The following is a 21,067-nucleotide window of genomic DNA, read 5'->3' on the forward strand; positions in this document are numbered from 1 at the left end:
CATCAGTGGGAACGTAAACTGTTCCATCTGGCAGAGGTATGCGCTTTTTCAAGAGCCATTCGATTTTCTGCTGTTTTGCCAAGTTGTCACTCTTTGAGAGATTTTTCAATGTGTGTTTTTGTGTTTGTTTGTCTGTCCGCTCGCTTCCAGCCCAAACCGCTCAACCTACCATTCTGAAATTTTCAGAGATTAATGTCACTGATGCTGCGACGGTCCCGCATTGAAGTTTCGTAAAATTCGGTCGACCGAAAATGTCTGCATCGGCCAAAAGGCCAATTTGAGCCTAATTTTCCAAAATCCTCAAATTTCATACAATTGACTGTAAATTTGAAGGGGATTTCCACATTGGGTCATTAAATTCAACCACCTATTGCTTTTGAGGTAATCTTAGGTCAAAAGGTCAACATAGGCCATAAGATCAACCCAAAATAGGCCAAATTTTTAAATTGTTTCTAAAATTGTCAATTGTCATCCGATTGACTTGAAATTTGAAGAGCATTTGCATATCAGGCTGGTGAATTGAACCACCTTCTCAATTTGAGGTAAACAGAGGCCAAAAGGTCTACATATGCCAATTTGAGCCAAATTTTCTAAAATCCTCAATTTTCCTCCGTTTGACTTGAAATTTGAAGAGAATTTTCATGTCAGGTCGCTGAATTCAACTACCAATTCATTTTAAGCTCAAAAGGTCAGCACAAGCCTAATTTCTAAAATTGATAGATTGGGCCAAAAACTAAACATATCACTATATCTCAAAAAGTTGTGGATGAGTTATGACAAAACTCGGTGGATGAGTTGAATAGGTGACAAGAAGAAGCGGATTGGATTTTAGTTCAGATCCAGCCCATCAGTGGGATACAAAACATGAACTGTTCCACCTTGCAGAGGTTTGTGCTTTACCGATGCCATTCTGCTTTGTGCTGTTCTGCCAAGTTGTCACTCTGTGAGTGGGTTTTCATTTGTTTGTGTGTATGATATCTCAAAAAGTTGTGGACGGATTGGGATTAAATTTTGTGGGACAGGTTGGGTGTGTGACAAGGACGAACTGTTTATATTTTGGTGAAGATCCAGATCCGGATGCGGATCTGATAATTTTTTAAGTGATTCTTCACCGTTGAGATATGGGGCGAAAAACAACATAGCACGCTATCTGAAAAAGTTGTTGTCAGATTCGGATGAAACTTGGTAAACAGGTTGGGTGTGCGGCAAGGATGAATTGATTCAGTTTTGGTCAAGATTTGAATCCAGATCTGGATACGAGAATTATTTAATTTAAAAGTGATTCGTCACCATTATTGAGAGATTGGGCCAAAAACGATATATAGCACTGTATCACATTATATTTCAAAAATGTAATGGGGTCGATATGTTTTCGCGGATTAGGCATTGTGTGGCAGAGGTATGTGCACTACCAAGTGCCCTTCGAATTTTTTGTTGTGTTTAACAGTGACAGAACATGCAGAGTGAACTGTGTACCATACCGTGGGGTCGCACAGGTGGCTGAATGAAAACAAACTCTGTTTCTGTCTCTGTCTCTCTCTTTATCTTTTATTATCCCCCTTTTAATTACTGCTGTACCGTAGCATGGGGTTGAACGAACACACACACACACACACACACACACACACACACACACACACACACACACACACACACACACACACACCATTTTTTCCCGTGAATTAACACTGTACGTAGTTTGGCGTAGCAGGTGACTCATCTTTGTGCATAATACCTTGTCATTCACATCACCTTACCAAGTCACTCACTCATCGCTGCTGCATTGTAAAAAGATGCGTGTGAACCCCGTCACTTCACTGAATATGAAGAACGGGGGATCTCCTTCTTCTTTAAGTTTTACAGCGTTTTCAGAGTCGCGAGGCTCTATATATGCCACACGCCTATGGGCGTCGATTGGTGGGGGATGGGGGGGACATTTCCCCCCCCCACTTTTTATCAAGGGGGGGACAACATATCGATTGTCCCCTACCCCCCACTTTTTTCATTGAACGAAAGTTACGTAACACAAAACGAGCTGCTCTCGTACAACCATGCCGAGATGCTCCTCAAATACAAGAATACATTTTTTAATCTCTCTGTAATTCCAGCAGTGTGTGTGTGTGTGTGTGTGTGTGTGTGTGTGTGTGTGTGTGTGTGTGTGTGTGTGTGTGTGTGTGTGTGTGTGTGTGTGTGTGTGTGTGTGTGTGTGTGTGTGTGTGAGACTGTGACCGCTGTTTCTCGACAACCGCTGGTCCGATCCACTTGAAACTTGCCAGGTATATTGCTGGGGACCCGAGGATGTGCCTTTTCAAGGTTTGAAATTAATCGGACAAGTGGTTCCCAAGTTATGGTCTCCGTACTCACAAGCCGTTCGCGTCTGCTTTGGCTTTGGGAGTTGGACCAAACCATTTCACGTAAATAGAGGGGGGGGGGTTGCCCAATACAGAGCCTCTCTGGATCTTTACTTTTTTCCAAAAACAACAAAAGAAAAAGCACCGTTAGTTTTATTGGTCTATTATAGTTCTATTAAAGTTTTATTGGTCTATTATAGTTCTATTAAAGATGATAGGTTAACAATTCAACATTGAGAATCCGTGCTTCCCAAGCCATGGTCTCCCACCGGCCAAGCGTCCATAGCGACGTCGCTTTTTGATCCTTCGATGTCGGCTCTTCCTATCATTGCGAAGCAGAATTCGCCAAACGTTGGATTGTTCACCCACTAACAGGGAACGTGACCTGGACATGTTGAGGTATGTTGGGACGTTTTCGGACTTTGTATCGTCATTTTATGAGTGTTTCAAGAAATCGCGGCTTCATGGCCCGGAGTGCCACGCCTCGGATAGTGTTAGGCCGCAACGGCTCGGGGCCCCTTTAGCCACCAAAATAGTTTATTTCACCTTCCTAATTTATATCGCCGGATGCCTGATATTATTACCTGCACGATGATGTGTGTGTTTAATTTTTGTGACTTTGCACCGTCGAGTTATAAGCCAATAAAATATTTCGCGGCCTGGTATGCTGATTGAGATGGTGGAGCTTGTGCAGGATGACGCGGTTTCACTTTACCGGCTCGCACGAACGAACGGAAAGATATTTTCTAATTCTGTTTTCATATTTCGCAGTCGATAACAGTGACCTCAATCCCAACGTTGAAAAGCGGGTGAAAATCGAAGGAAAGTGGGTATTTTGGTGACGAAGTTAGCTTTGAATACTTGGGAAACATAAAATAAAATGCGCTGATTCACTCGCTTTTGCGGCGGTTAATGTAAATAATTTTTTCATCGGTACTTGAACTTAGGGGAGGTATAGACCTACAGAACGAGAGGTATCATTCGGTCGTCGGACTTATGAGGATTAAATAATAGATTTTAAAAGGTCGCTGTTGAAAAATATGCAAAATTCACCGAAACGGTTCGGACAAACGAACGGAAAACTATTTTTGAATTCTGTTCTCGGATTATACAGTATCTATAGGGTAGTAATGAGATTACCTCGAAAATCCCGTGAAAAAAGGCTTTGGCTTAGTAGCTTTGCCGCAGCTTGCAATTTTTACTCGGAAAAATAACGTTCCGGAAGGAATTTCTCTTCCGCCATCATCCGAATAATTTTCCGTTTGCACGAGGACAAAGACGAAGGATAGACCGACAGAATAAGGATAAAGGATAGACCGAATAAAAATGCCCTTTTACGCAAAAATAACCCTTATAATTCACATGTCAAAATTTATTCAACTGAAATGTAATTCCCTTCTCGTTTCATCGAGGATATGGATATCAGAAAGTTTTTCGCGACAGCATCAAGTAGCACATCCCCGACCACTCTCCTGGAGCAATTAAGTTCCCAGAAAGAGGTGGACGATTCAAAGGAGAAGATAGCAGAAAAGGGTGCATGTGCGAGTACTCGGCCTAATTTCCCAGATCAGCCTTTTCAACCTCATGATGTCAGTTGTATCCCAGTCCAAATACTGCCAAACCAAAAGTTGAAGTTTCAACAACAGTGGTTCAAAGATTTTCCGTGGCTTCATTTTGATCAGAGCATCGGCGGTGTACTCTGTCACACCTGTACGGACGCTGTACGAAGACGCATTTATCTCAAAGGGCTTTCGGAACTGGAAAAAGGCTACAGAAAAATTCAGGCAACACGAACGATCAAACGCGCATAGGCTTGCCTCTGAAAATCTGAAATGTCACAGAAGTCAACCTGGTGTCCATGTGCAGCTGAGCAGCAAACTGCTAGAAGAGCAAAGATCTGCATAGTCAGCACTTCTGAAGATTATCACCTCACTGCAATATTTAGCCCGACAAGGTTTTGCAATTCGTGGGAAGGATGCCTCTGAAGGGAATTTCAAAATGCTCTTACAGTTGCGGGCCAAGGATGATGTAAACCTCAAGACGTGGCTGTCAAGGAAGACGACGTTCACAAGTGGAGAAATTCAGAACGAAATTCTACAGTTGATGAGTCATGCCATCCTCAGAAATATCTGCAGAAACGTGAATGAAATGTCCACTCAGTTCAGACTCGAAACTGATGGAACGCAAGATAATCAGGGTAATGAGCAGGAGTCGATGTGTGTGCGCGATGTGACGGATTCCTTTGATGTTCAAGAAGATCTCATCGGCCTCTACCAAGTATCGTCAACAACAGGAGTATCACTTTGTAAGATGCTTCAAGATGTCCTAATTCGGTGTCAACTCCCTTTTGAACACTTTAGCGTGCAGACTTACGATGGGGCAAGCAGCATGTCCGGAAAGTACAAGGGCTGTCAAGCACAGCTAAAAAAACTCCAACCGCTGGCCAATTATGTTCACTATGGAGCTCATGTCACCCAACTCATTACATCCAAAGCCCTACAAACTGCACCGTTCATAAGAGACGCCCTTGCTTATGTCCAGGTATTCGGCAACATCGACAACAACTCTGGAAAATTCAAGCATCTGTACTTGAATATCCACACTGACGATGCTGACACTCCTTGCCCTACACGCCTGAGGCCAATTTGCCCAACGCGTTGGTTAAGTCGTTCTCCTGCCGTGAAATCGATATTGGCTAACTATGAAGCGGTACTGGATGCCCTTCAACAAGCAAGTGATGACTTTGGTACGAACACGGCATCGTGAGCCAACGGTATTCGAAGCTGTCTTTCATCAGGAAAGTGTGTTCTCGGTCTGTTTGCATCATTGACCGTTCTCCAATCCCTTGAATATCTCAATAAGGCACTTCAGGGTTCACAAGTTACCGTCTCTGGTATGCTTACTGCTGCAAAGGTAACTGCACAGAATCTCCAATCTCTCCGTACCGACCAGACGTTTACGGAGGTTTTCGAAGCAACACAACAGAAGCTCCAGCAGTGCCAACTAGATCCAGTGACCCTCCCTCGTAAGCGCAAACTTCCGAAGAGACTTGATGGAGACACGCAGAAATACACTGCCAATTCTGCAGAGGAGGTATACAGAGTTGAATTTTTCAGTCATCGGCAGTGCATCCGAGAACTTGAATGAGTACTTCACATCAACCGACCTCATGGTGTATAGGGACTTGGGTGAAATGCTCCTGTCTGCATCATTCAAACCACAAATAGTCCGCAAATATCCCGAACTGTCGGATTCCCGAGAGCAAGAACTTGGCTTCTTTCGTAACCAGTTCAGTGGTTCATCTGTTGAGGATTACCGTAAGATATTTGTAGACATGGTGCCGGAAGTCCGTCGAATGTTCCCACAGGTAGAACGTTTGCTTAGGCTTCTATTGGTTTCCCCAGCAATTCATGCGAAGCTGAACGGTCATTCAGCGCACTCAGACGTATGAAGACTTGGTTACGTTCCACAATGACCCAACAACACCTTAACCATCTCCTGATCTGTCATGTTTACCGAGATTGTCTGACTGCACTTGACCCCCAAGACATTGCTACAAAGTTTTTCACTGGATCGGCAGACAAGAGGGTTCATATTTTTGGCAAGTTTTAAAGTAAGTTGACCGTACTCATGTAATATCAATTTGTATGTCAGAGTAGTTTTCAGTTTATGTTTAGTGAATCAGTTCAAGGGTCGTGAGAAGGAGGCTTGATAAACAATTATATATATTGTATTTCTTTGATGACACTTGAAACTTTGAAATGTGTATGATTAATGTTTAATTAATTTCACTCTGTCTGCTTACATTTGATAAATAGATAGTCGATAGATGGTCAGATGAATTTAAGGGATTTGTGTGATCAGAAGGCAGCATGTCAACGAGCGTATACAATCAAGAATTTGCAAGGGTAGACTTGCTGTGTCCACGCCGTCACGAAGTAGGCTTCGTGGTCTGGACATGCAATGTCCCCCCCCCCACTTTTCAAAAGCAATCGACACCCATGCACACGCCCAAACATAACAGAAGTGAACAAATCCCTTTAGGCAATCCATAACACTGTATGGATTTCCCACTCTCATTTACAAATCTCAGAACTGCCTTACATCGTCTGGGTCCTCCACAAGCCCCTATTCTGTGTCCAAAAACATTTCCACAAAGTGTGGCTTTCAACTCAAATTTCTTTGAATACCATCAGCAACTTTTTTGAGGTAAAACAAATCACTTTCCACGTTCCTGTGTTTTTATGCCTCTGCACCAAGGGTACCGGAGGCATTATGTTTCCGGGTTGTCTCTCCGTCCGTCCGTCCGGATTTTCGTTTCCGTGATAACTCAAGAAGCAAATTGTAGAATTTAATCAAACTTGGTAAAAAGGTAAAGTAAGACAGGGCAATTAAGTGATTATATTTTGGGCCAGATGTGATAAAGGTCAAGGGTCAAAGGTCAAGGTCAAACTCTGAAATTTTACTGTTTACGCCCTAACTCAAGAAATATTAGACAGAATTTCATCAAACTTAGTAGAAAGGTAAAGTTAGACAGCGCAATTAACTGCTTATATTTTGGGCCAGATATGATAAAGGTCGAGGGTCAAATATGTCAATACTCACGTGTTTGTGTGGGAGAGCGGAGGCATAACCGTCGACTGCGTGCAGTCAAATTACTCTAGTTTTTTTTTTTTAATCCCGTCCACAGAGGCCTTCCCTTCGATCATTGGTCCATAGTTGGTGAAGAGGTACCGAAATTCAAACATCAAGGTGTGACTTTGTAGACGAAGTGAGGGTCGTAATTTGGGGTGAGGTCATTTGTCGGAAACAATCACCTTCTCCTTGCAAAAAACATTGGCGGATCTCCATTTTTACCAGAAATAAATGACATGATACAGGTCGTCAGCTGAATTAATGCAGCATCTCATGGATGGCACGATTTTTGTTGCCAATGCCTGCCTGAGAAGCATAACTCTAAAAGCTTACCAAAGCACGGTATTGTGCCTTGTGAAGAATAAAACACAAGCTATTCAGTTCAAAACAATGTGTGGTCTGTGAAACACAACTTTCCATTCTTAATTACAAATATATTGCTTGTTTTTCCATGTGGCCCTTTCAAAGCATGTCAAACAAATTTAGTGATTGCCTTTTGAAATGAATAAGACAAATTTGTTGGCAAAAATTTGTCAGGAGAAAACAAAATTTGTGTACAATTTACACACCATGTCTATTTTGGTTGCAAGTTCAAAATTCCGACGACGAGATGTAATTTGTATCGTTTTAAAATGAGTTCTTGAAAATATACATTTAATTGGATCAATTGCTGTAGGTGATTATAACATGTAAATTGATGTTGATGCTTTTAATTTATATGTTGCATGTAATAAGATTTAATGAAGAGTTGCATGATTTGTCAAAGATATGTGCAATAATTGATAAAGTTATCTATAAATGTGATGTTCTCTTTGATGTTGACATTTACAACACCCGGCCAGAATAATGTCAGCTGCACATGCATTAATTAGTTTCCTTGATGAATATTTTCTCACTACGACAAAGATACTCATGTGCCTACTATTTCTTGCACACCAGAAAATACCTTTTGTGGTGAATGATGAATGCATCTTCCCCACTGGACATGGGCTAAAGAGTATGGTATCAAAAGGTGACATCATTCTGGGAGGACTATTTCCTGTTCACTTTGGAATGCTGAATGTGCAAGAATTCTTCCAGAGAACTCCAAGCTTTCCTGGCTGCATCAAGTAATGTTTAATATTCGTTTTAACCTGTAATTATTCGAAAAGTTATATTTATACAATTGTTTCCCTGCAAAGTTTGATTCATGAAAATGCAGAAAAAAGCTTTAAAATCTCAGATTTGATTGAAATTCAGGAAGAAAAAAATTAGGTCAAAATACACAACTTATTTAATGTAATTCAAAGTCCACCTATTTTTTGCAGTCTATTGAATATGTTTTGTTAAAAATGCAAAATTTAGGAAAAAAAAGTGTGTATATATATATGTATGTATATGTATATGTATATGTATATGTATATGTATATGTATATGTATATGTATATGTATATATATATGTATATATATATATATATATATATATATATATATATATATATATATATATATATATATATATATATATATATATATATATATATATATATATATATATATATATATATATATATATATATAGTCATGCGCCACTTCATGATGGGGATGCATTCTAAGAAATGCGTCGCTAAGCGATATCGTCATTGTGTTAACATCATAGTGTACTTACACAAACCAAGATGGTATAGCCTACTACACACCGAGGGTAGATGGTGTAGCCTATTGCTCCTCGGCTACAAACCTGTACAGCATGTTACTGTACTGAATACTGTCGGCAATTGTAACACACATCCAAGAGAGACGGAAGACGCGTTAGTTTTACCTTTATGCTGTTCATGACGGCCATGTGTGTTGTTAGCGGCTGCTTACAATCTCCTCTCCCATCGATTATAGAAAGGTGAATAAATAGCGTTTGGATTTTATAAATACATAATCATTGCATCGATGTTATAAATTACAAATGAAGAAACGAGCACCTGTCAATTGTGTTATATTTTTCGAACAGTGCGAATATTTTAACAACATAAAAAGCTTCACGAAAAATAAATTTGTGTTTTAATTTCGACTGTAACAACAACGATTTATTCGCGGAATTCGTTAATTCACAGGTCATTTACTTGCTAGAAGGTAAACGTGCAAACATTGGTTCAGTTTGAACGCCGATTTTCTTGAATCCGATTTCGCACAACCCCGCTTTTTTTGCGATGACATTTTATGGACCTTAACGATTGCATTATAATGGGGCTACACTGTCGTTGTCTATCATTATGAAGTATTATGTACTGTACATAATTATATGTGCTATCCTGTACTTTTATACGACTGGCAGCGCTATGACGGCTACGACGGCTACGACATCACGAGCTGATAGGAATTTTTCAGTTCCATTATAATCTTATGGGACCACCGTCGTATATGCGGTCCGTCATTGACCGGAACGTCGTAATCCTGTTCATGACTATATATATATATATATATATATATATATATATATATATATATATATATATATATATATATATATATATATATATATATATATATATATATATATAATATACCTACATAAATTCGACATCCATCCCCCTAACTACCCGATGGTGGGGATGGACCAAGCTGAACTGCCAATATACTGTCCAAGGGGTGGGCTGCATGCATTTAGTAGCACGCTTGATGACTCCAGATTGTTTACTTGCAATGAGAGTGAACGATTATTTTCTGATGTTTTCTGAAATGTTGTTTGGTCTAATTTAATTGGTTTGCACGAGTGTCAACACATTAATTGATCCATTAATGTGCCAATGGTCAGAATGCTTGAGTGAAGTGACACCTGCGTTAATTGGCTGTCCAGCTTGGCCCACCCCCCACGTCTGGGTATTTAGGGGTATGTTGTGGTAATATTCCTCACTCCTGACAAAGGTTAAGGGATGCATGGTGCTTTGCACATGTTGTTGATCAAGGCTTAAAGGTTGGAGAATTTATGATTTATGGTTTTTATGGTTGGAGAGTTGGAGAATTTAGGGATCTGTTGATATATGTATATATATATATATATATATATATATATATATATATATATATATATATATATATATATATATATATATATATATATATATATATATATATATATACATTCATCCATCCATTGGGACCAGACACTTTACAGAGCGTTGGTGCTGCCAAAGCCGTCTCTTGGCTATTGGGCAAATTCCTGGATGGGTCGCCACTTTGACACAGCATACCAGCATGCTGGCACTCATGTTGCCGACCTTGGAAAGATGACAGATCGAGTTAACCCCACCTGGTATTAATTCAACAACAAAGCGGGATTTTAACACGGGACCCAATGATCCCAAGCCTGCCGCCATTACCATTGAGCCAACACCAGGTGTGTGTGTGTATGTGTGTGTGTGTGTGTGTGTGTGTGTGTGTGTGTGTGTGTGTGTGTGTGTGTGTGTGTGTGTGTGTGTGTGTGTGTGTGTGTGTGTGTGTGTGTGTGTGTGTGTGTGTGTATACATACAGGGTGAGTCAGAAGTCACGCCCAATCTCTGTCAGTTGATTGTTTGTTTTCCAATTGTATTGCAGTGTACAAGAAGGTAGAAATAAATGAATGACATGTTTATCTAACCATTTATTCAAGAAAAAATTATTATGGAACTGTACCAAGCTGTTTTACTTGCAATTTTCAAAGTGCCCTCCCTTGTGATCGATGCACAATTGCAGCCGAGCAGGCACAAAGCGGCACACACGTCTGCAGAGTTCGATATCAATTTCCTCAAACTTTGCAGTGATTTGAGCGTTCAATTTCTGAATGGTACGAGGCTTTTCACGATAAACAAGGTCTTTCATGAGCCCCCAAAGAAAGAAATCTGGAGGTGTAGGGTCTGGGGAACGTGCCGGCCACTCGATCAGACCGCGGCGGCCGATCCACTTTCTGGGAAAGTTTTGATCAAGCCACTGAAGAACATAGCATCCCTAATGAGGTAGAGCTCCATCATACTGGAAATAACAGTCCTGATCTTGTACCCTGGGCCAAAAGAAGGTTTGCAGCATATCCAGGTAGATTTCTGCAGTGCCAGATCCCTCAAAGAAAAAGGGTCCAATTATCCCGAATGGAGATATGGCTGCCCAAACTGTCACTCCAGGCAAATTTACCTCCTTCTCAACTGTCACTCTTGGGTTATCTGCAGCCCAGTAGACACAATTGTGTCTGTTAATTGTGCCATTAAGCTTAAAACATGCCTCATCTGACCACCAGATGTTGTCTAGCATTGTGTCCTCTTCGTGAAGTTTAGCTAGAACTCCGCAAAATCGAAGACGGCGGTCGTCATTTCCATCATGAAGGGCATGCAGTAAGCATGGAATCTAAGGTTTCCATTTTTTCTGGTGAAGGATACGGATAACACTTGATTGGCTTACTTCCAACTCTGCAGATAAATGGCGAGTTGACTTTTGCAGACTTTGTTCCAGTCTTCTGGTGGCTTCTTCAGCCTTGGCTACATTCGTTGCCATTTTCGGTTGACCTGTCTTCTTTGCAGTTGCTACCGACCCTGTTGCTTCAAATTTTTAACAATCAATCATGTTTCTTCACTGAGGTGGGTTAATATCGAATTCCTTTGCCAAACGGTGTGCCACCATCGTAGGTTGTTCATTACATTTGTAGTAATGTTTCACAGCCGCAATGCGTTGATTCATTGAAAGGTAATTCTTGGTTCAATTTGGTGCAAATTCAGTAACTTTCCAAATTCGCAGCAATAACCTGCAAAACAAAATCAAAAATAAATAAATTACGAAAATTAATTATCTGCAAGACAATTATTAACAACATGACTTCCCAGAAAGAATCTGATAGCCGAAAAAACAGAAATTGGGTGCTACTTTTGACTCACCCTATATATATATATATATATATATATATATATATATATATATATATATATATATATATATATATATATATATATATATATATGTATATGTATATGTATATGTATATGTATATGTATATGTATATGTATATGTATATGTATATGTATATGTATATGTATATGTATATGTGTGTATATATATATATATATATATATATATATATATATATATATATATATATATATATATATATATATATATATATATATATATATATATATATACATATATATATCCCCTCTGTATTGTGTATATATATATATATATATATATATATATATATATATATATATATATATATATATATATATATATATATATATATATATACATGTTATGGCTGTGGAAATTCGCAGAGCACCATATTGGTGAGTCAGGTCAGGTTCGATCTGTGACCTGCTACAGGTACCATGTAAACCTGTACTAACCTGTTCCATGGTCGGGTTGTCGGCGACTAAACCGTCTCCCCCACCAGGTTTTGTGGTGAGGGGGGTGTTTGGATATGGACACCCAGCAGGATTAAAAACAAAACCTGTCAAAGGGCGGAGGAGCTCCTTGTGAGCCAACGGCCATCCATATCTAGTGCCCAACTGTGTCTGCAGACGTCCTCCTGCAGTTGGGTTACTTCTTATTAGGAGGTTGGTGGCAGGATTTGCACTCCAGCCACCGTAAAACCCTTCATTCCGCAAAACGTAAAAACGCAAAAAAATCTGAAAACCCACTCCGTGGGAGTACCTCCTGTGCAGCTTCCCTTCGCAGGGCAGCTCACCGGATGACGGGATTGGGGCAAAGCCTTCGGGACCCCCAATCTTTGATCGGAGGGAAACCACGGGGTAACATCCCTGGGTCAGATTGCGGGAGAGTGTGTCGGAGTGGTGCTGAGGTGTCGTCCACCAGACGGCGGTCTCCTTGGGTTAACCTGAGGCGGTCCCTTCGGGTGGGTGCCTGGAATGTCCTATCCCTAAGAGAGGATGATCACCTGTCTCTGTTATCATCTGAGCTCAAGCGTTTGGACATCGGGATTGCAGCTCTCTCTGAGGTTCGGAGACCGGATTGCGGCGAGATTATGGTGGGTGGTTACACCTACTATTGGTCTGGTCGCTCTGATGGTTACCATACCCAAGGAGTTGCTGTAGCTGTGTCGAATAAGCTGACCCCAATGATAATTGAGGTAACACCGGTCAACGAGCGTATTATGAGATTAAGGATTCGTCACTCCTTAGGTGTCATTTCCCTGGTCTCTGTTTATGCTCCGACTGAGGCGAGTGATCTCACCGTGAAGGATGCATTCTACGCCACACTCGAGTCTGTGGTTGATCAGTGCCCCAGACGAGATACACTTCTAGTCTTGGGGGATTTCCATGCATCGACTGGAACTGATAGGGATGGTTATGAGGTGTGTGTTGGTCCCCATGGGTCAGGAACTATGAACCAGAATAGCACTAAGTTCCTTGACTTTGCAAGAAGTCATGGACTTAGGGTGGCTGGTTCATGGTTTCAGCACCCACAAGCTCATCGCTGGACTTGGTATTCCAACGCTGGCAGTGTGGCAAAGGAGATTGACCATGTCCTCATTGACGGTCGTTGGAGGATGATCCAGAACTGCAGGGTCTACCGGAGTGCTCAGTTCCTCAATACTGACCACAGGCTTGTTGTAGCAACTCTAAAGCTGCACCTTAAATCCTGGAGAATGGTACCATCCCAGCCTAGGCTGGATGTTGCCAAGCTCAGGGATGAGAGAGTAGCTGAGGAGTTTGCGAACAGGCTGAGTGGACACTTGGGGGGTCTGGGTGCTTTGGGGGGTCCTGAAGAGTTGTGGAGCGCTTTCAAGACCACCGTCCTTGATGTTGCCGGTGGATGTCTTGGAACTCACCGCAGGGCAAAGAAGAATTTTGTCTCTCGAGGGACACTGGATACCATTGACCAGAGTCGCAGGGCCAGGCTGAATGGCAGAGCTGAGCTGTTCAGGGAGCTGAGGTGTAAAACTGTACGTGCACTGAGGGTGGACAAGGAGGCCTATGTGCGAGGAATCTGTGAGGGGGTAGAGCATCACCTGTGGACAGGTGATTCTCGTCCCGCTTACAGGGGAATTCGCGCATTACGTTCATCCAAGCCCATCCCTTGGAGCACTGCAGTTTTAGCAGAAAGTGGTAGGCTCTTGACAGAGGAGTCTGAAGTGAAGGCCCGCTGGGCCGGTTACTTTGAGCGGTTGTACCAGGCTGATCCCCCAGCTGTCGAGTTGGACGTCAATGGTGTTACAATCCCTGTTGCTGACCCTCAAATCAACTGTGGTCCACCTTCGCTTGTGGAAACACGGGCTGCGGTGAACCAGTTGAAATGGGGCAAAGCTCCAGGGATCTGTGGCATCCATGCCGAACTTCTCAAGGCTGGTGGAAATGCTGCACTCGTGTCGTTGCATGCAGTGTTGTGCTCTGCCTGGAACACAGGCATCATCCCAACTGACTGGAAGAGGGGCCTTGTTGTCCCTCTCTGGAAAGGGAAGGGTGATCGCCAAGATTGCAACAACTACCGAGGGGTGACGCTGCTCTCAGTGCCGGGCAAGGTCTTTGCTCGGATAATTCTTGATAGGGTTCGCCACCATCTGCTTGAGCACCAGCATCCAGAGCAGTCAGGCTTTACACCAAAGAGGTCAACGATTGACCGTATCCTTGCACTTCGTGTCCTCACCGAACGCAGACGAGAGTTTCGGCAGGGGCTGCTTGCAGCCTATGTTGATCTCTGTAAAGCGATCTCTGTAAATCGGGATGTCCTCTGGAGGATTCTTGGTCTTCATGGGGTGCCACCAAAACTGATCGATCTGATGTCTGAACTCCACTCTGGTACTGAGAGTGCTGTGAAGTGTGGTGGTACCACCTCTGACTTATTTCCAGTTGTTACTGGAGTTCGTCAGGGATGTGTACTTGCCCCCACACTTTTCAGCACTTGTATGGACTGGATTTTAGGGAGGATGTCGGAGAGATCAAGTTGTGGTGCATCGTTTGGGAATGTCAAGATCTCGGACCTTGATTTTGCAGACGATGCAGTCATCTTTGCGGAGACTTTAGACATCCTTTTGGGGGCCCTCGAGGTGCTGAATGAGGAGTCGGAGCCGCTGGCATTACGGGTTTCTTGGGTCAAAACTAAGATCCAGGCTTTCGGTGACATCTTGGATGCTGCTGTCCTGTCTGTGTCTGTTTGTGGTGAGGATGTTGAGGTCGTGGAGAGATTCACTTACCTTGGCAGTGATATTCATGTCTCTGCTGGCTGCGAGTCAGAGGTCAATAGACGTCTGGGTCGGGCCTGGGGAGTCATGGATTCACTGGATCATGGAGTGTGGCGCTGCCGGTACCTGTGCGGGAGGACGAAAGTCCGAGTCTTCAGGTCCTTGGTACTTCCAGTCTTGCTCTATGGGTGCGAGACTTGGACTCTGACCAAGGATCTGAGACGGAGACTTAATTCCTTTGGTACCAGGTCTCTTCGGAGAATCCTTGGCTATCGCTGGTCAGATTTTGTGTCCAACGAGCGGTTGCTGAGAGAGACTCGGATGAGATTTGTTACCTGCATTGTCCGTGAGCTTCAGTTGCGGCTGTATGGACATGTGGCTCGTTTTCCTGACGCTGATCCTGCTTACCAGATTCTCTCAGCGAGGGAGTCTCATGAGTGGAGGAGGCCAGTGGACTGACCACGTGCCTCATGGTTGCAGCAGGTTGACCATCATCTCAAGGAGATGGGGATGGGCCTGGCATCTGCCTGGGGGATGGCCAGACGGAGGCCCCTGGAGTACCGGCGGAAAGTGGACGCAGCGACGCGCTGTTCTGGCACATGCTCCCATACCTGACCTGACCATATTGGTCCTGAGATCAGTTATGCCGATAAGTCTGTGTTCAGATAGATTTCCCCACAGTTGTCTAGAGGGGATTATTCGTGTCACCCGGGCTGTGATCTTCGAGGTAGCCGTTTTTCTTTTACTATCGTTATTTTGGACCAACCATAACGCCAACCACCAACCACCTTCTCCGCAACGCCAACCACCAACCACCTCTCCACCACGCCAACCACCAACCACCTTCTCCACCATGCCAAAAACCAACCACCTTCTCCACCACACCAACCACCTTCTCCACCACGCCAAGCACCAACCACCTTTTCCACTATGCCAACCACCAACCACCCTCTTTACAACAATGACATATCCTCCCCATCCCCTAATCCACATCTCCCCCAATAGATCAACATGAACAACATCGCCTCACCTTGGTCTCCGAAGCGACGCCATCTTTGCGCCAGCCACGGCGAGTCCGCATCGAACGGCATTGCTGCAGGCATAAGCGGGGGTCCGCTCGCCGCGTGTTTCGGTGATCTCGTGCATGTCCACTCGCGGCGCAGGTCGGTGATCTCGTGCACGTCCGCTCTGTGCAAGCTTTGTCCGAGATTCAGATCAAGAGAGCGAGAGGGGCGGAGCCACTGGGGGTCAGAGTTGAGAGGGCGAAGGCCAAACCTCGTCTCTCGGGCCCTATAAAAGGCCGAGCGGAACGCCAGTCTGAGGTCAGTCGGTTGATTGTCTGTCGTGGTTCGGAGAGCCTTGAGCCTGGAGCCTGCAGTTGGTGGAGAAGCGGAGGAGACGCGAACTGGGAGCATGGCCAAGCCTGCTGTGCCGCGCGGAACTGCGTGTTCGTGTGCGAGCCGGAGAGAGCTCGCCAACCAGCACCGAACGGTCTGAGGTGATCGGGCTTCGGAACAGTCCGAGCATCGCTGATGGACGGACGGGTTCTTAAAGAGAGCATCAACCCAGAAAGAGTAAAGACCCGTTCATTCCTCTCATGCATTGCCGGCTGGGGCCCGGATTACCAGGCCGCGGCCGAGCCGCGGTTACGCTAGCTGCCGTCTGGACGGAACGTCGCGGGTCGGCCCAGCCAGGAAGGTAACCTGCGCGGCCTCTTGGAGCTCCTTCGGTCCTCAATGCTCCATGTCATAAAGACCCCGAGAGGTCCACTCTACCCCCCTTGTCTTTAAGGTAGTTTTTCCTTGCTTTTCTTTGTATGAGAGTTGTGGCGCCGAGTCCATTAAGTGGAACTGTGTATAAGTGTGTAAAGAATAAATAAACGGTCGTAGTTCCTTTGCATTGTTTTTGTTGGCTGTATCATTGCATATGTGCATGCTTGTATACGTGCCTGCATGAATATCTGACTGCATACGTGTGTGAATAAATGTGCTTGTTATCTTGCCAAAACGAAGTTTTTGCAAGATATGTTAGTCAGCTTGTATGCTTTTTTTTTGTTTGTTTGTTTGTTTTTTGTTTGTCTGTAATCAGGTATCGATCACTCTGCAGAGCACAGTTATCATTGGAAATTTTTGTAACTTCACATATCAGAGGCCTATAGAGGTCCCTTTCAGTGCATAAAATTTTTAAGGTCAAAGGTCAACGTCACTGTCACAAATCGGGGGAGTCGACGAAACCCTTATTTTTTTGAGTAATTTTGATCGGATCGTCTTCAAACTTCATGGGAATATAGTTCATGGTCTGGTGCTCAGCTGATTAATTTTTGGTGGTGATAGGCCTTGACCTTCATGGCTCGCGCTGGAGGTCGAAAGTTTTTGACCCCAAGGTCAAATTTTGAAATCTTAGGTACCATATCGTGTAATACCTCAAATTGAACACCTCGATGAGTGCTTTCCAGATATGTCAAGCTTGAGACATTATGACATCATTTGGTGACGTTATGAGGAAAACGCATATTTTTCATGGTTACCCTGTAGAACGATTCTCATCGGAATCTCTCGTCGGCACATATTCCTCAAGGAGTCGCTCCTGGTGGATTGCAGCTCTGTTCACCTCAGTGTGACCTTAAAGAAGTCACACGTGGTCACCTTTTGGCAAGATACGGGTCACCCTGTGGGTGACATTGGTTTGTTTTTTGAATGTTGACCTGTTCGCCACGTCATTTTCCCTCCATTGAACTGCCGTATTGCATTTCGGAATAGTAGCGGGCTTTTTAATAGCCGATAATAGAATCGGGTCCAGTGAGGCCTCGCAATAATACCCCACTCGGTTATCCGAAAATGGAGCGAGCTGCTTAAGCGGCTCGTATTCAAGCAGGCCTCACTGAGGTACAATCTCTCGGTAATCGACCCGCGCAAATAATTAGGTAAATCGATTATTTAGCGATCGGACCCTGTAGCGTGCGGTTAGAGTGCGGACAAGGTTGTGGTGTGCTTGGAGCACACCCGTGACTGTTTTTCGACGTTGTTCCAGAAAGTCATGACTGAATTGTTCGTCCGGTGGGCGTACGGCCGCAATTCGGTTAAAAGCGGTCGTTCGCACGCCGGCAGGCGAGAATTAGTAACTACATATATATATATATATATATATATATATATATATATATATATATATATATATATATATATATATATATATATATATATATATATATATATATATATATATATCCCACAGTGCTTGCTGATTGAATTTTAAAAATGCCCGGGAGAGAACCGCTTGTCGGACTGACACAAAATTTTCACCAAGGCAGCAACTACTCATCTGGAATATTTCAAAGATAATTTTGATATCATATGTCGTGTACTGTGGCAGCCATGTTGAAAAAAAGAAAAAAACTTTGCCAACTCTGCATCTCAGTATCCGCAACATCAAATAAAAAGTAAACTTCACACATCTCTTCCCCAAACCTTGGGGATACCAGGGTGTTAACTTATAATTGATAGGGTCACTTGGTCTGGCAGCCATATTGGATTGAATGAAATTTTTTTAAATATTGCTCTTGAATCGCGTCATCGATCGACGTGAAACTTCACAATTATGATCTTGTCGTGATAGGTAACATAAGCTTTAAACTTCAACCTGAGCTCATTTGGTTGTGCCTGGATGGGATTGAGCATATAGGAATAGCAATTGAAACCTGAATCCTATCCAGGTTAGTCCTGATGAATTCATCTTTGCTTTTTCTTTGTTTGGGTTCCTTCTGATGATTCCACTGCAGAGTACTTTGCCTATTTTTTCTTCCGTTTGTTTTGAATTGAATTTTTGTAATATCATTCTGAATTGAATAATAATAATCGTCATGGGTCAGGGTCAAGTGTCTGGTCAAAGCGGGGTCGCATTAAAGCGGGTCGTCTTGGTACCTGGTCATTACTGACAACAGTTTCAAAGTAGCAGTTCTACTTTTGTCTATTATTACCTACACCACTGAAGGCGAAGGAGGTTATATTTTAACCCTTTCTGTCTATTTGTTTGTTTGTTTTTGTGCAGGATATCTCAAAAAGTTGTGGGCGGATCTGGATGAAATTTTGGGGAGCAGGTTCAGTGTGTGACAAGGACGAAATGTTTAGATTTTGGTGAAGATCTGGATCTGGCTATGATAATTCTTTAAGCGATTCTTCACCATTGAGATAGTGCCAAAAACGATATAGAGCACGATATCTGAAAAAGTTGGAGACAGACTTGGATGAAACTTGGTGAACATAACATGTTGGATGTGTGAGAAGGAATAGTTGATTCGATTTTGGTGAAGATGTGAATCCAGATCTGGAATTGAGAATTTTTTTTTTTAAGGATTCTTCACCATTGAGAGACAGGGCCAAAATGATATAGTACTATATAACATGATATTTCAAAAATGTGTTCGGCCCGATATGTTCTCGTGGATCAGGCATTACGTGGCAGAGGTGTGCGTTCTACCGAGTGTCCTTGTAGTTTTTTTAAGTGATTCTTCACCGTTGAGAGATAGGGCTAAACCGATATCTAGCACGATATCTCAAAATATTGTCGACGGATTTGGACGAAACTTGGTGGATAGGTTGGGTGTTTGGTCAGGACGAATTGCTTCGATTTTGGTGAAGATCCGTATCTGGATCTGGATACGAGAATTATTTAATTTTAAAGTAATTCTTCACCATTGAGAGATGTAGCCAAAAACGAGAAATGGCATGATATTTCAAAAATGTATTGTGCCTGAAATGTTCTCGTGGACCAGGCATTACATGGTGTAGGTATGCGCTCTATCAAGTTGCCATTTTAGTTAATTATGTAACACTCGAGTACACAAACCCACACAAAACTACACAAACACCACACAAACAAGTCCTGATGAGTGTCTGTAATTTCTATTTGTTTTCTTGTGTTACATGTGCTCTTCACTAGGTTTTTTTTAATCTTATTTTTTACAGTTGAAGGTGCAAGGGAAGGTTGTCGTCTTGATATTTATTGGTTGCAGGGTTACATAATGACGTGATATGATATTGGGTAATAAGATGTTTGTGCATTCCACACATCCTGTAGAAACAAGACTTAAAATAATGTGTGGAAATGTCTTTCTGATTGTATTTTCAGTTTTAACCCGAGAACACTTCGGTGGACAATGGGAATGGTGTTTGCCATCAACGAAATTAACAAAGATCCCGACCTACTCCAAAATGTGACACTTGGATATGTGATTTATGATTCATGCTTTAGTATCCCAAACACTTTAGACTCAGCTGTGAGCTTTTTGGAACATGAAACTGGAATGGATAATGCATGCCTTATTGGAGCTGCAATAGCAACCTCCGGTTCTACACTTTCCATGACAGTGTCTCGAATGTTGAGCCTCTACTTCATTCCACAAGTGTGTTTCTTGTGATACAGCTTGAAAAGCAATGATGTAATCCTCAACTGTCATCGTAAAGAGTACCAGTCAAGTAACAGAAATTGGTTTTTTGACCGTTGTTACAAAACTCGTGATAGCATGTTCTCCCCAATTCCATCTCCACCTTTCCAAACACATACTCAGGAACAGTGTGTATCCACTCACTTTTTGGATATAGAGAAAATTGAACAGTGTTAAGTAGAGGATGGAGAGTGTTGGGGTCAGATCAGGTATGGGAGCATCCACCAGAGTAGCGTGTCATTGCATCCACTTCCGCCGGCACTCCAGCGGCTTCTGTCTGGCCATCCCCCAGGCAGATGTGTGGCCCATCCCCAACTCCTTGAGATGCTGATCAACCTTCTGCAACTATGAAGAGTGTGGTCGTCCCATTGGCCTCCTCCATTCACGAGGCTCCCTTGCTGAGAGAATCTGGTGAGCAGGATCAGCTTCCAGAAAACGAGCCACACATCCACAAAGCCGCATCTGGCACTCACGGACTATGCAGGTAACAAATCTAATTTGAGT

General features: G+C 43.0%; 1 protein-coding gene across 1 annotated transcript in view; it reads left to right on the plus strand.

The window, feature by feature from the left end:
• The first annotated feature begins 2,524 nt into the window (after positions 1-2,524).
• The window catches only part of LOC147034962 (extracellular calcium-sensing receptor-like), an 82,515-nt gene continuing 63,972 nt past the window's right edge, over positions 2,525-21,067 (plus strand). Inside the window, exons 1-3 of the mRNA XM_085860696.1 lie at positions 2,525-2,750; positions 7,926-8,095; positions 20,248-20,521. Of these exons, the coding sequence (XP_085716822.1) occupies positions 7,986-8,095; positions 20,248-20,521 (384 nt within the window). The 5' untranslated portion in view covers positions 2,525-2,750; positions 7,926-7,985. The remainder of the gene's footprint in view (positions 2,751-7,925; positions 8,096-20,247; positions 20,522-21,067) is intronic.

The sequence above is a fragment of the Eptatretus burgeri genome, chromosome 1 (assembly GCF_056783735.1).
Source record: "Eptatretus burgeri isolate ZD-2024b chromosome 1, Ebu_testis_v1, whole genome shotgun sequence".
Classification (NCBI taxonomy): domain Eukaryota; kingdom Metazoa; phylum Chordata; class Myxini; order Myxiniformes; family Myxinidae; genus Eptatretus; species Eptatretus burgeri.